The sequence below is a fragment of the Battus philenor genome, unplaced genomic scaffold (assembly GCF_028537555.1).
Source record: "Battus philenor isolate CCGP_79_NKW_IND1 unplaced genomic scaffold, ilBatPhil1.0.hap1 SCAF_17, whole genome shotgun sequence".
Classification (NCBI taxonomy): Eukaryota; Metazoa; Arthropoda; class Insecta; order Lepidoptera; family Papilionidae; genus Battus; species Battus philenor.
The window spans coordinates 10,447,934-10,462,437 of NW_027181679.1; the positions used below are offsets into that span (position 1 = coordinate 10,447,934).

Consider the following 14,504-nt stretch of genomic DNA (forward strand, 5'->3'; position numbering starts at 1 on the left):
TCTATTACAGCAACATTTTATTCCATTATAACAGCACAGTTACAACTTGCTTCTGCCGCGTACAACATTATCTCTTTCCACATTCCTTTTACATAGTTTTGTGATTACTGTTCCCGTATTTATCAGTGCTGATGACTACTAACTAATTTCACTGCGCTCAAAGGTACACTTATAATAATGTAAGTACTGTATTGCAAACAGAATACATGATTTTGTTGTCCCAAAATATAACCATTTCAATATTGCTGACCGATGAGAACACGTCTTGTAGTTTGCTAAAAAAAAATTATAATGTTTAATTATACATTTGGATTTATGATTTAATATATACAATAGGGGTACCATAAAGTAATGTCGTTTCTGTCGACATATTTTACAGAAAAAACGATTGAATTCTACCGCTCCGACAAAAAAAAGTTGATAGCGAAGGAGAACATATTTATGATTAGAAATAAAAACTTGTTAAAAATGTACTCTTGTGAATTTAAAAAAGCTACAATACTCCTCCGGTCGCCCTAATATTTATGTTAAGTTTTATCATCTATATAACGTGTAATGTCAGATGACTTTATTATTGGGAGACGCTGGCTGCAGGCCGCTTCCAACCTGTTAGGTGATCCACGTGTACGTCTTATGGCTGAAATGAAGATGATAATGGTACCATGTAAAGCTTATAAATGTTTTGTTTTATTTGATCATCTGACTCTTAAGATTTACATTTAATTTTTTTTTAAATGTACCTTAATTTTGTCAGCCAATAAACTTAATAATAAGCGATTACAACCGGAGACCGACCAAAGGGAAACTACGTAAACAGTACAGCACCTCATTTACGTCACGCTGAGACAAAATAGAACGAATCATTTGCTCATTAATCACACGGGCTACACTAGCACTGGAAAGAGTTATTATTACGGCCTTTCGAGCACACTTTTGAAAACAAATGATTAATGAAATTAGAGTGTTTAAACAACTGTAAAGAAATTTAACAAGCGGTTACATGTAGCTGCGGTCGTAAAAGTTAACAATGAATGTATTTGATTCATTGTCTCGTCGAATTACTTCAACGCCTGAACAAAAGGTCTTTAACCAGTGTGTGTTGTTGGTGATGACCTACGGATCCGAGACGTGTTAGTTCACGATTGGCTTTATAAGGTCAAGGTGACGCAGAGACTAATCTCTTCTTGAAGTGCCTCTCCAACTAGTGGAGGTTGGCTATCAGCTTCCTGCTCTCTTCCTTATTTTTGGTTCTGCGTAATAGCTCAGCAGCGCTGGCGATTCCGGTCCACTCTCTAATGTTACGAAGCCACGACTTCTTTCTCCTACCAACCTTCCTTTTACTAGCGACCTTTCCCATCATGATAAGTTGAAGGAGATTGTATCGTTGGTGTCGAAGAACGTGTCCCAAGTAAGCGATTTTCCTTCGTTTTACTGTGAGCATTAGTGCGCGTATATGGCCGATTCGTTTCAGAACTTCGACGTTGGTCACCTTTTGAGTCCAGCTTATGGACAGCATGCGTCTATATGTCCACATTTCGAAAGCCTCTATACGCTTACGAAGATCTTCCTTTATGGTCCAGGCCTCACATCCGTACAGCAGAGACTAATGGAGAGAGATAAATTCGGAGCTTAGATGCGAGATCAAATCAGAAATGAAGAGATCCGAAAAACTACGTCACCGATCTAAAATGAAGAATTGCTGGTCTGAAGTGGCAGTGGGCGGGGAACATGGCTTGTGCGACCGATGGTCTGCTCCAACAGACGTAAGGTTCTCGAGGGGCGACTACGAACCGGTAGACGCAACGTGGGTAGGCCCCACTCTAGATAGACCGATGACATAGTAAAGGTCGGTGGAAATCACAAGATACGGGCTGTACAAGATCGGTCCTCGAGGCGATATTTGGGGCGTATACCTTGCAGTGGGAGTCTATCGGCTGATGTGATGATGGTGTTGATTTGTTTCATCATTATCATTTTGTCCATTTACGAAAAAGTAGACATTCTCATAGTTAAATGCAATAATTCTTTATTCAACACCTGATAGATTACATTTCTTATTGACGTCAAGATGGGTCTACTACATGTTCGGAAGATAAATGCCACAAACTTGAGAAAAACAAGCGGAAGAAACTCGGAGATTTGCGATCGTTGTCCTCGAAACACGAAGTTACCGATCAAACAAGAATCAAAACAAGATTACCGCAAATCACAATTTAAACAGAAATCATAAATTCGTTTCCTCACATGTGGATGTAACTGATAAGATATGAATTTGTACACATTAAGATAAAAGAACATCCAATGCTAAATCAATGTCTACAAATTGATAACTTAATTCAACTTGATATGATAACAGTAAGGTTCCTCTCGATTTCTGCAATGGTATCAAAAATTAAGTCTACGGACAACCAAGATGAACCAGCTGAGTGGCCATCTTATGATACTTTTGAGAAACATTGTATTTTAAATTAGTGAAGTGCGAGTGCTTTTTTTAATAAAATAGCAAATTAATTCAACGATTCCTTTAATGTAGTGAAATCATTTAAGTTGGTAAATGAATTGCTTTTTGTAGTACAAGTTGATTTTTATTTATTTTTTATGCAATTTCTTCTTACTCGTCTAATTGAATATATTTTACTTTCCGGCTGTAGTATTTGAAAGCATAACACATAAACCTAATTACTATCATAATTATTTGGGTACTTTTAAAGACTTTCGCTATTAGAAAGGTTTTTCAGTGCAAATTTTTTAGTTCGCAGTATCACATAAAAAGCCAAAAAGGCTAGGCTCTTCCTTTTTTTGATCGTAGCGATCAGGAAAGGAAGAATCAATAAAGCGAAGGTTCGATATAAACTTTTTTACATGTTGCACCTACGGGGTTTCATAAATCGACGCCAATTTGAAATCAAGTGAAAGAGTTAAGTAAGAAAATTAATTAAATAATAACGAATTTAACGTATATTTCGATTTGTATTTGAGTTTTTCTCTTTCATATTACCGAGAACTACTTGGCTTTACTACGACCAAGTTTGCAAAAAAATCTATACAACGCTGGCAAGTGATAGTTCGGTTATAGTTTTTATTTTTATTATTTTATTAGGTTAGTGACCTTTCTTATCACTGATTTCGGCGTGACGTTGATTTATGAGACCCCGTATAATCTGCTTTTGCATCATAATGTTCAGTTGCGTACAATGCTCACATTATTAGTATTTAGGTCGCTGTGCGATCTGTCCCTAATGCCGCACCATAAAAGCTCAAGTACGTATTGATACTGTCAGCGGAAGGTCAACTTTGCTGCATGTTGCCATCGATCGCGGCTTTAATAGCCATCGCCGCCGACGTCGCATTATCTTCCTTACTCTTTTGCACCGCCACTCGTTTTATTTTGGTTACTATTTAGCGAATACATCGATGCAGTTTCTGTATTATTTCTTTATACGCCACACGCAGATGGGATTTTTAAATTCAATGAATAAATATTATGTTTTATGTTCGATTTTAGTCGTTTGAAACATATAAAATTTATAATTTCATCAAAAAATTGGGCACATGTACTTATTTTCATTAATAAAGACAGAGAGATCTACAGAGGTCACATTTCTTTATATTTTTATTGTTATCTCTCTTGAATGAATATTTCACAATTATCATCATTCAGTTGAAGGTTGACACGGCTTGACATGAGCCTCCTGTATAGATTGCCAATAGGACAAGTTGGAAGCGGTTTACATCCAGCGTCTATTCACTTTGTGGGTTAATGTCCTACGCTGCGCCTTGATGCTCCGCGGTACTGTAGAACCTTAAGGCCCTAAGCCCCCGTCTTTTACAATAGAAAAAAGTTGGTGAGTGTTCAAAAATTTGGTGAATGCGTCGCCAAATTATATAGCTTGGTCCCATAATAAAATATATGAAATTACAAATGAATGTTTCATTGGTGCAATCTAACGATTATTGGGTCTGTTCCAACGCCTTGCGGGGTGTACGGTTTCACGTAATTGATGTTCGTCTCCGGCATCAAGGCCGTTTGCGTTTATGAATGGTACGGTAACGTGAATGTCTTCGTTATCTCTAGTCCCCGCCACTGACATAACGTAAACGTGCAACTCTAATAATTTTTCAAATGCTTTACCGTTACTGTAATAACCTTATATGTGCGATTATTACTCGCTTCGTAACCGATGTATTTTTGCTGCGCTGTCTATAGCGACAAGTTTTTCCATTTCTTCAGCATAATAGAGCAATATGTCCACGGAGCTATTTTTATTGCTTGCTACAGTGTTTAGAAACACATTAAACAAGTTGCTTTAATTATTCTTATCTTTCATGCATTCGTAACGCGGAGAGAAAACTCTGTATAATGACAACCAAAATAGAATTCGCCTCTCCGAAAAAATATTTCAAGCGCATTTATAATTTCTTATTTATTTTTGTTAGTTAATTATTTCAGATGATAGAAAATAGATGTAAAATTTTTACAGCGGTGATTGTCTGTTTCTTTTACTGTCAATTAATAATCGTAACTAAACATCAATGGTTTCAAAACTAATAATAATATAATAAGAAAAAGCGTTTTAAAAATTCGCTTTAAAAATATTAAAATAATTGATTGCTATCTGTCCCTGCAGACTTTTTAAATTCAGAAGTTATTGACCTGTAGCATTATAAGAGAAAAAAAAACTAGGATAAAAACAATAATTTAGAGTGCTCACTTTTTAAAGGGTGATTGGAAATAAGTGTGAGCGCTTTAAAGTTTTTTTTTGATAAATGAGCTATACGTGTGAATGTATAAGATGTGAACTTTTAAAACTTTTATTCTTATAACCAATCACACTGAATATAAAGCTCTCGTTATTACCAAAACGTTTTAAACTGGAAAGAGATTCCTACAACATATAGCCGAATAAGTTTTTTTTTAAAAAAAGGTACCTTTTGCACAAAAACTGGGAAAATCTTTTCTATTTGCACTTTAAGAAAACTCTGGTTGGGTTCGGACTTGCAGAAATAAAAATATTGCAACGCTGATTGCAATCGTAAACCGACATAGTATCTGTCGGGTCGGATAAATTTACACTAGTCGGGGGGATAACGTCCATCTTGCCTGTATCGAAATCTAATAAAATTTCGTTCGTTATGGTGATGCTCGAATTATATTTTATTTAATATTAGACAATCGCTACTATCTACTATTATTATTTGGTTTTGTTCAAATCCAAGCTTTTCTAATTTACTGCTATTTGCTCTATCTATTTATAACTATAATTTCATCATCACTATGTCAACCGATCGCGCCCATTGAACGGCATAGGTCTCGCCCGGAGATATCTGCGCTACTGGCATCAAGTGACTTCCCTACCTACCTAGCCTGCTCACGTCGCGTTTGCCGGCTCGCGATCGCCGTCCCCAACGTCCTACGGTTGCGCTGGCAATGTATTTCGCTCACTGTCACTTCAAACGGGCAATTTTTTGTACTACGTCCGTGGCTATATTTCTGATTTGATCTCGCTTCATAGATCCTCGCATATCCGTATCCGTTTCTAGAGAGCATTCAGAGGCATAAGCTTTCTTATAAGGACTGTCGTGAATGACTACGTATCAGATATGTACGTTATCACCAATTATATGGCTTTAATTACAGTTAATTCAAATAATTGTGGCGCATATAACTACGATTTATTACGAATCACTTAATTAACTTTTAATAGTTTAATGATAATTATGATCCTTTTTATAAACATTAACTTTGCAACGTACTTGGACATAGAACGATGGAGCAAGAGAACGCGTCTGCGTCGTGCGGACAACTTAGCCTTAGCTCTTTATTGTTAAACAATTAGATAGGTTATACTTTTTCTAGTATAACGGTTCTCTCTGTATACAATACAATGGAAAGTACTTCTAAACGAAAAAAAAAAATAACGGCTTGCTCTAACGAGCTACCGCAATAGGTCAGAAAAAAAATTACTGAATTTTTGCTGAATGAAATCTGTCAAACGAATAAGCTGTCTTGGATTTTCCCTATTATCTGCTGTTATTATATATTAGGGTACTTTGGTAAGAAATTTAAAATATCTTAATACCGGATGTCAGAAGCCATTACGTTTTAAAGCCGGTGTAAACAATGTTATATTGTCGCGTGACATTGATTTACCTCAGTTTTTAATTTTAGCCGGTCCATGATGTCAGCACGCTCGCTGCGGGTTGGAGATAGTGGCGCTTTGCAAATAACACGGCGCCATTTGCAATTTTTACGCGATTAACTCTTTAATACCGACCCGAATACTTGATAAATTTATGTTAATTTCCTTTGTAATTATTTTTTTACTAATACCTTACAATATTTAAAATAACCTGCGATTTAACGATCTAGATATCTCTTTAATCCTTATGCGATTTTGAATTAAGACTACAATTTTTTTAAATCATCTCCAGTTTTATAAAAAAAGAATACTTTAACCAACCATGAAGCGCAATATGCACGGAAATTATCAACTTAGCCTTGAAATTAAAAATAAACATCATCCAAATTTGTCTAACTCTAACCGCAAAGGATTTATCTGACGTCAACACAAATAATACCTTCCTTATTGTTTCGAACACCGATATCATTGCTATTAAAACATATGTATATAGTATGTAATTCTAATTACAAAATCAATAACATTATTTATTTGACATAACAAATATACCAGCCGCCCCATAAATCAACGTCAAGTCAAAATGGGGTGATGGGGCAGGTTAGTAGCTAATCATGGAAAATGTATTAATAATTTGTTGACCTGGCGAACTTGAGTCCATCTAACAGTAAACCAATGAGTAGATATCGGATAGTTTCAAATTTATTTAGTTAAGTTTTTTTTTACACCTGACTGATAATTTTAATGATTTTTTTAATTGATGAATATCGTATTTTAATACTCATCCTATTTCTTATAAATTGGTCGATCCGATCCTGAGTGATGTACCCAACACGACTTTATTTTATATATATATAGATATATAATTGTTTTAAAACGATTAAGCTTGAATGTTCCTTTGCTTGAAAATGAAGCATTATAGATATTTTATTTTGACTTTGACAAGATGGTTTCTCACTTTAACATAAAAGTGGAAAAATCATCGTCAAGTCAGCCTTCAGAGGCCCCCTGTAAGGCCCCATTGTTTACCTTGAAATAGCAACAAATTTAAAAATACACGACATGGATTTTTAATTATTTTTAGGATGTAGCCGCTAGTACATATCACACGACTTTGATCTATGTGAAATTCTGTATGTAGAATTTAAAAAAATGCTAATATTTCTCACTCCATTTCGAAACCGATTAAGTTCGGTTTCGATGTTACGAGCTTATGAGCACTTAATAGGGGCTTCATTATTTTAGAAAGTTACAGATAGTGCTCGAAGAAAAAAATCAAAACGTTCAAATGGGTGTTTAAAAATTGTTGCGTTATTTATATTTACACAGAAGCAGTTCATACCGACGAGTAAGGAAGAAAGCTATTATGTGCCACTAATTATAGCCGCCGCGGAATAAGTGTATGACCTTAATGGAAAATAAATCGTCACGTCGTAATAACCTCGGCTAAGAAAATAACCAGATGCCTTCCACGCGCCACAAGGCAATAGAGAGTAATATTAAACGAGCATCTTTTTCGCTATACGGATGTACAAGGGATTCTTTGTAACTTTAATGCACTTATAAAAAAAATTGTTTATAAGTGCCTTAAACATGTAAAAAGTTATAGATTAAAAATTTCTTTCACAATTATTCAATTTGCAATCACTTGTGATGGGTATATCTAATTACAATCTAGCATCATCTGCGAACCCTTACACGGTTGTGGATAATGCCTACCATATAGTATAATTATTATTGTTATATTTTAAGCCACATAAAGATCGTAAACACAAATACTCGTATGTCCTAATGTACGTGCATAACTTTTCTTAGTTCTTTATAGAATGTATAAATAAAAAATTAAAAAATAAAACATAAGTAAATACTGGATGCGCGCTACTTCCTTACCGGTCTTGTTAAAAATTAATAGGGAAGGTCTAGTGGTGTACTTCCGATGGCTCAAATGATGATAATATAGTGAATAAATAATATAAATACCTTATTAACAAACAAACAGTATAATTTTAACTATTGTTTATACCAATCAGCAGTAGCTGAACGCTTTAACTTTTTGTTTGCAACGGTAAAAACAAGAAATGCAACTTTATTGTTTGCAAGAAACGCGATACTTATCGATGTGTTTCTTTTTTAGATTCCAATGATAATGTGATATCGTAAATAAATAATCGTCCGTTAAATATTTATAAACCGCGAGTTAAGTCGTTACGGATTTGTTTGATTCGGTATTGTGCTCGTTTTTTAATATACATAGGATTAACGCAAGAACTGAATGTTTACGATGCAAGTATTTAAACTTATTACGCATTTTATTTACGAAATAGCGTTAGTATAATTTTTTTAATTTGAATCGTTTTTAGATATTAAAGTATTTTGTTATAAACGTTACGAACATTAGTAAATATTTAAATAAATCCTAACGTGTACAATTAGTAATATTATATATATTATCAGTTACACTTGTTGGCTGGATGCTATATTTAGATAGTACACTTTAATATAGTTTTACGTTATAAGACGCTGAACGCAGGAGGCTCTCGAAGGTTCTTTTATCAATCTATAGGGGAGGTGAATGTCCAGCGTGGACGATCTATCGCTGAAATGATGATGATGATATTTATGTGTGTTCCGTGTTCTAAACTGTGCAGTCAATCAATTTTTATGAATGTCTAAAGTTTTTTGTTATAGACAGATTATTTGTAATAACTGCAAATCCTTAGTCACATTATTGTGCGAGCGTTCTGCTGATCGCGGATTTACATTTTCTTGTCAAATTCGTGAGTTTTAATTCCGTCCGGGTACAAAGGAGATTTATTAAACAAACCGACTGCACCCGATGTGACGCGACGCAAAAACACGAGAGAAAGTCTGTCGAGTATTTTGACCAAACGTAGATAAGTGACAGGCGGACTGTCGGCTCGTCGCGGACTGCACTTGGTGAAACTTAACGCTAGTAAAAGTTCTCCTCGTTAGCTGACTTAGTATGTGACGTGTTCAGAAGCTCTAGTGCGATTGTGCGACAATAATGTTCATTAAAACTATCGTTTAGTTACTTTAATATTTCTTGAATTGTGTCGACAGGGTTGGATTTCTAATCTGTTGGAAGTCTAATGAGATATCAATAAAAAAAAAATTATAAGTGTTAGTTTATCCAAAATAAAGTGAAACTTTCGAAGTCTTGTGTTGTGATATGTTCAGTGAATAGTGTTGGCGCTAAACATGTTGGCGTCAGCTATGTCGACGAGTTTGAACCGTCACTCCATTTCGACTATGCTACAGAAGCGGTGGAATCGGCCGGAACCGGTAAGGAATTTCAATTTCGAGCTTTGTCGCGAGTTGCTTTAAATTCACTATTTAGATCAACAGCTATGCTCGAATAGAAAAACTTTCACAGAATACAATCGTGAAAAAACTATTTACCAATAAATTGATCCAGAGTTACTTTAATTTTGATTAAAGTTACGAGTAACGTACTTGTCTAGACAAGTGAAAATTAAAAATATTTTAATTTAATTATCTTCATCGACTAGTCGGGGGCACTTCTACAAAATCAGTAACTATTTTTAACATTATATAAAAGTCAGTGTAGTCAGTTTATATGAGTAAGTTCATTATGATTATCTGCTGAGAGGAGCCGACCAAAGATTTATCAGTTGCCTCTTTTTAAATGAAACTAAAGAATGTTTTAAATGAACTGTAGGAAAAGAAGTATTGATAACATTATCCAGGTTTTTAAAATTTTTAATTTTACTGTCTGTCTGAGTGTAACGACATGTGAGATTTATTTAAGTAAAAATATAAAAAAAAACTTCTTTCGTCGTGTAATCAGGTCGACCGCTTAGTTTAAAGGCTGAAAGTAAGTTTCTGTTTTTAATCATTACTTTAAAATGTTATAAATATGACCCACGACAATATTCAATCATTTCATTAAATGTAATTCAAGAAAGCTACATGATAACTTCATTATAAAATTATTAATTATGAAATACTGTGTGAGAAAATATGGATCAATAACAATAGTTTAATTATATAGTGCAAACTGTACGTCTGCGAATGGAACTCTGGGATAAGAATTAACTAGCTACAACTTCACCTTTAATGGAATAAGTTTTATGTATGGATAAAATAAAGTTGAATTATTGTAGAATGCTTCCCCAATACAGATACAATCCAAATTAATTTTTTCTCCGAGGATTCGTTACATCGGTTTTGTAAGTTTACATCCACGTAATGGATAAATAATTTCTCCTCAAGGTCGAATGTGTACTTAGTACTGTGGTCCGTTCAAGGATACGTATCGCGACTGCTTAACATGTACCTGTATATTGACTCGTGGCTGCGAGATTGGAGTGAAACTGGTATTGTTAAAAGATAACTTGATTTTTACATGATATTATTCGTACGGGAGTTCAGAGTTGTTTTATATGAAACAATACTATTAATACTTATTTCTTGTTTCTGTGACACTATTTCGTTTTATATATTATCTATTGATATTAATAGTAAATAAGAGTACTCGTATTATAAAACCAATTGAATAAAATCAAATATTATTTTGATTTAAGCATGTGGAATTTTTTCTAGAGCTAAACTTCACCTACATCTTTGCGTTTTGAAAAAAATCGATTCTTTTTGGTATACGTTTGTCGTTTGTTTCATGGTGTTATTGTAAATATAAAAAAATATTTTTTTTATAATTGACAGAAATTTCCAACAAAAAAAGTTGACGCGACTTGACCTTCAACTTGCAGGCTGCTAGCTCGAAGTATTTCGTTAAAATTGTACTTGGTGCAGTTTCTCACAATCAACATCTGATTGCACGACGTTAAGATAAATACGGAAGCCTTTGATAATAAAGCGTTTATGTATTTAAATAAAGTTACACATTATAAAGAACCTTAACATTTGATTGTGATATATTGTTTCAGTCGTTTGAACACGATAATGTTTTGGTCCAAATTTTTTTGTTCCTGGATGTTTGTAATTTTTAATCTAGTTTGTAATCAATTGATTTTAACTCGCGGTATCCCTGTTTGTTTCCGGTTAGACTCTTTTAACACTTTGTGTGCCGCAACATTGCGCCTGTCAGTGTCAGGAAGGAATTTTTTAAAATTATAAATTAAATATTATTGTTTATGATCCTGTGGTCTGTAGTACATCCAGAGCAAGCAATTTTTAACTGTATTTTTAAGGTGATTCGATGTAATGTAGCCTACTTTATTTCGGGCAGATCTGACCCGTACGCGCCCGGGGAGTTTGGACAGATATGTCCACAAACATTCGACAGGTTAAGGTTCATCATCATAACAATTTGCTACGTGGTCATCATTATATTTGCATTTAATTAATCTTTACGTCTCTGTACATACAGATGTGTTATATTTATAACTTAATATGCTAATGTGGAAAATATACAAAATGATTGCCAAGTTTCTTTTTATCTTTATTTCCTTTATTTATACTATTAATATATTTCTTCGTGACATTAATGAGATCGTTCAGCAAATTTCTACTTCAATAAATTTGTTCCAAAATTACATCGATATGTACGTACACGTTACATAAATTAAAGAAAGCGATGACGACATGTGTGGTCAGTTTCCTGTTATTTTCGTTGCTTGCGATAAAGTGGCGACGTTGAATTTTAAATTCCGATTAACTTTGTTTTTGCTATAAAATAACCGTATTTTATTTACGAAAGAAAGGCGGGCCCTATAATATCAGTTGTTACTCACAATTATTATCTAAATTTATTGCTAATGATCTTTTGTGAACTGATTATTATTTTAATTTCATTACTACATGTATTTTGTAGTAGAAATACGCGTATTTGACTTGTGAAGTATAGTTAAAAAAGTTTGTGAGGTAGCTAATGAGAATTACCATGGATAGTAGAATAGTGAATATTGTAATTACAATATCAATTAATTATGACATTACAAATGGTCGTTTACGATGGGCGTTATAAGGAGGCTCAAAGTCACCCAGAGAGCCATGGAAGGGACTCTGTTTAGGAGCTTCGCTGCGAAATCATATCAGAAATGATCCGCAGAAGAACCAATGCTATCGATGTATTCTTCGTTCGAAGAATTGTTCGCCTGAAGTGGCATTAAGCTCGTGCAACCAACGCCCGTGGGGGCCAAAAGTTGTCAATTGGTGAACACCAGCCAGTATATGCGGCGTGACTAGGTCCTCTACTAAGTGGACCGACGATATAGTCAAAGTCGCAGGAAATCGCTGGATGCGAGAAACGGAAAACCGGTCATTGTGGCAATCTTTGGAGGACGCCTATGCCTTGCAATGGACGTCTACAGGATAATATGATGATGACATAAAAAATTATTGTGTTATACATAATTTATTTTTGTAGATAAGTTGCTTAAAAGCTTAACTAATTAAGATTTGAATCGTTGACAGTATATTCAGTCGGATCCGTCTAGCTAGTCTAGCTAGCCGTGGGCCGTGCGCGGTGCATCGTTTTGCTTTTACTCTCGTCCTATTCACCAATCTAGTCGCCGTCCGCGTCACACCGACACCGTTTTTAATTTCACACTTCAGTTTGTTGACCCATTTCTACCGTTATGCCCGGTGCACGTTTTTGAATTTACGTTAATGTTTGCCGTCGACCTATTTTCAATAAGATGTCACGTGTTTGCGCGTGAATATTTCGCTAATTGCCTTCTAATATTATGCCGTTATTAAATGATTATCAAAATACTTAATCTTTTCACATGTATGTACCTTTTTTTATGTGTTTTTTATATGTAGGTTACCGAATGTCCATGAACAAGAAAAATTTTTCAACGGCTCTTTAAACAAAATGCCTCGAAACCAAATTAATAAGGTTAAATTATTTTTTTTAAGGTTAATTTTTAAAGGTTCATTATGGTAAGAAAAGAAATAAAAAATTTCTTCTCGTAGTTACAATGGTAGTTCAATAAAATAGAGTAATTATCACTTCATTTTTTTTACCAAATTGATTTCTATACTTTGGAAGTTACCTTTAAAGATGCCTCTAATTATTATATCATTGTCTTGTATTTTTGTTGTCTTAACATTTGACTTACCACCGCCCACTTAAAAATCTCAAGATTTTGGTTCTAAAATAAAAACTTGTTATTAATATAGCTTTCACTCAAGACTCATTTTATTTTGTCTACAAAAACGAAAGAGTATTCGCCATATGAAAAATTAAAAAGCAATCCGACCGTAATCGCACCGCTCAAACTATCTTGCATATTAATATCCGGCTTGGTAATCTCGAATGCGTTAAACATGCAATTGCTGCGACAAATTTTAATGCGCCGTTAGATGGAAATAGGGAGCAGAGGATGGATGGCTCGTTTAAATACCAACGCGGCTTAAATGTCAATGTCGGAAGAGTCGCTTAATGAGTCCACGTGGCTCCTTCGCGCGGAAAATTGTTTGAATTTAATAAATTGCGTAATAAAAGTTAAACTTGTCATGTACTTCGTGAATAGTATATACAGAATGATTGGAAATAGATTTAAAAGCTTTGTGGTAGTGAAGATAAAGCTCATACGTCCGCAAGTGCTAGTTTAAAGTGCTAACGTTGTTACACCTATTTACAATCATCCTGTATAAAGTTATCTCTAAAATATGCTATATTAGCTATATTAGTTTATTTTTTCTGGATTACCAGTAGATTTTTTTTTAATATTACATACAAATATAAAATAGTTAAAATATTAACTAGAAGTTGCAATAAGAATAACAGGCAACCGCAACATGCGTTATGTTTAAAAAGCATTAAAAATTGAGATCAATCTATTGCTGAACATATGTTTTCCCTATATATTTTTAAAAGGACCGGTTCGAAGCCTTCTGCATTTAGGGTCTTCTGATAACCTATGCTAATGAAGTGGACGTCTTACACTAATAACTAAATAAATTGGTTATCTTTATTTATTATTATTATTATAAGAATGTCATACGACATCAACATTTCTAAAAAAAAAAGAACGATAATAAGGGATCTTGGTAAATATCTAGACTGTTTATATTCATAAACAGTTGGATATATAGCTGTCAGAGATGGATGCTAGAGTGCTTTCCGACGTTAGTACGACAACGACCGACCGGTGTTACAAAACGAGGTAGAGGAGAAAATGAAATATATGAATTTGTGTCTAAATACATCTTTAAATAAACCTGCGGTAATGGTGATTACTACTTACTCAGCTTTAAACCACAAATCACAAATCGTTAAAAACGCTAAGATTTTCTCTGTTAAGTTTTAATAATACAGACAAAAGATTTAATTTCACACGTTTCTTAAAGAAGTTTGCGATCAAATCTCAAATGTGAAGTCAAACCGATTAGCCCAAGGATCGCAGAGTTTCGAAA

General features: G+C 34.1%; 1 protein-coding gene across 3 annotated transcripts in view; it reads left to right on the forward strand.

Annotated features, from left to right (window-relative positions):
* LOC137920085 (serine/threonine-protein phosphatase 2A 56 kDa regulatory subunit gamma isoform-like) overlaps positions 1-14,504 on the forward strand; it is a 75,609-nt gene that overhangs the window by 12,669 nt on the left and 48,436 nt on the right. The window contains exon 1 of one of the 3 annotated variants that reach the window (XM_068763318.1): positions 9,249-9,440. The exons of the other annotated variants lie outside the window; for them this stretch is intronic. Within the exon in view, the coding sequence (XP_068619419.1) occupies positions 9,357-9,440 (84 nt within the window). The 5' untranslated portion in view covers positions 9,249-9,356. Of the gene's footprint in view, positions 1-9,248; positions 9,441-14,504 lie in introns of those variants that run through there. 3 annotated transcript variants of the gene reach the window in all.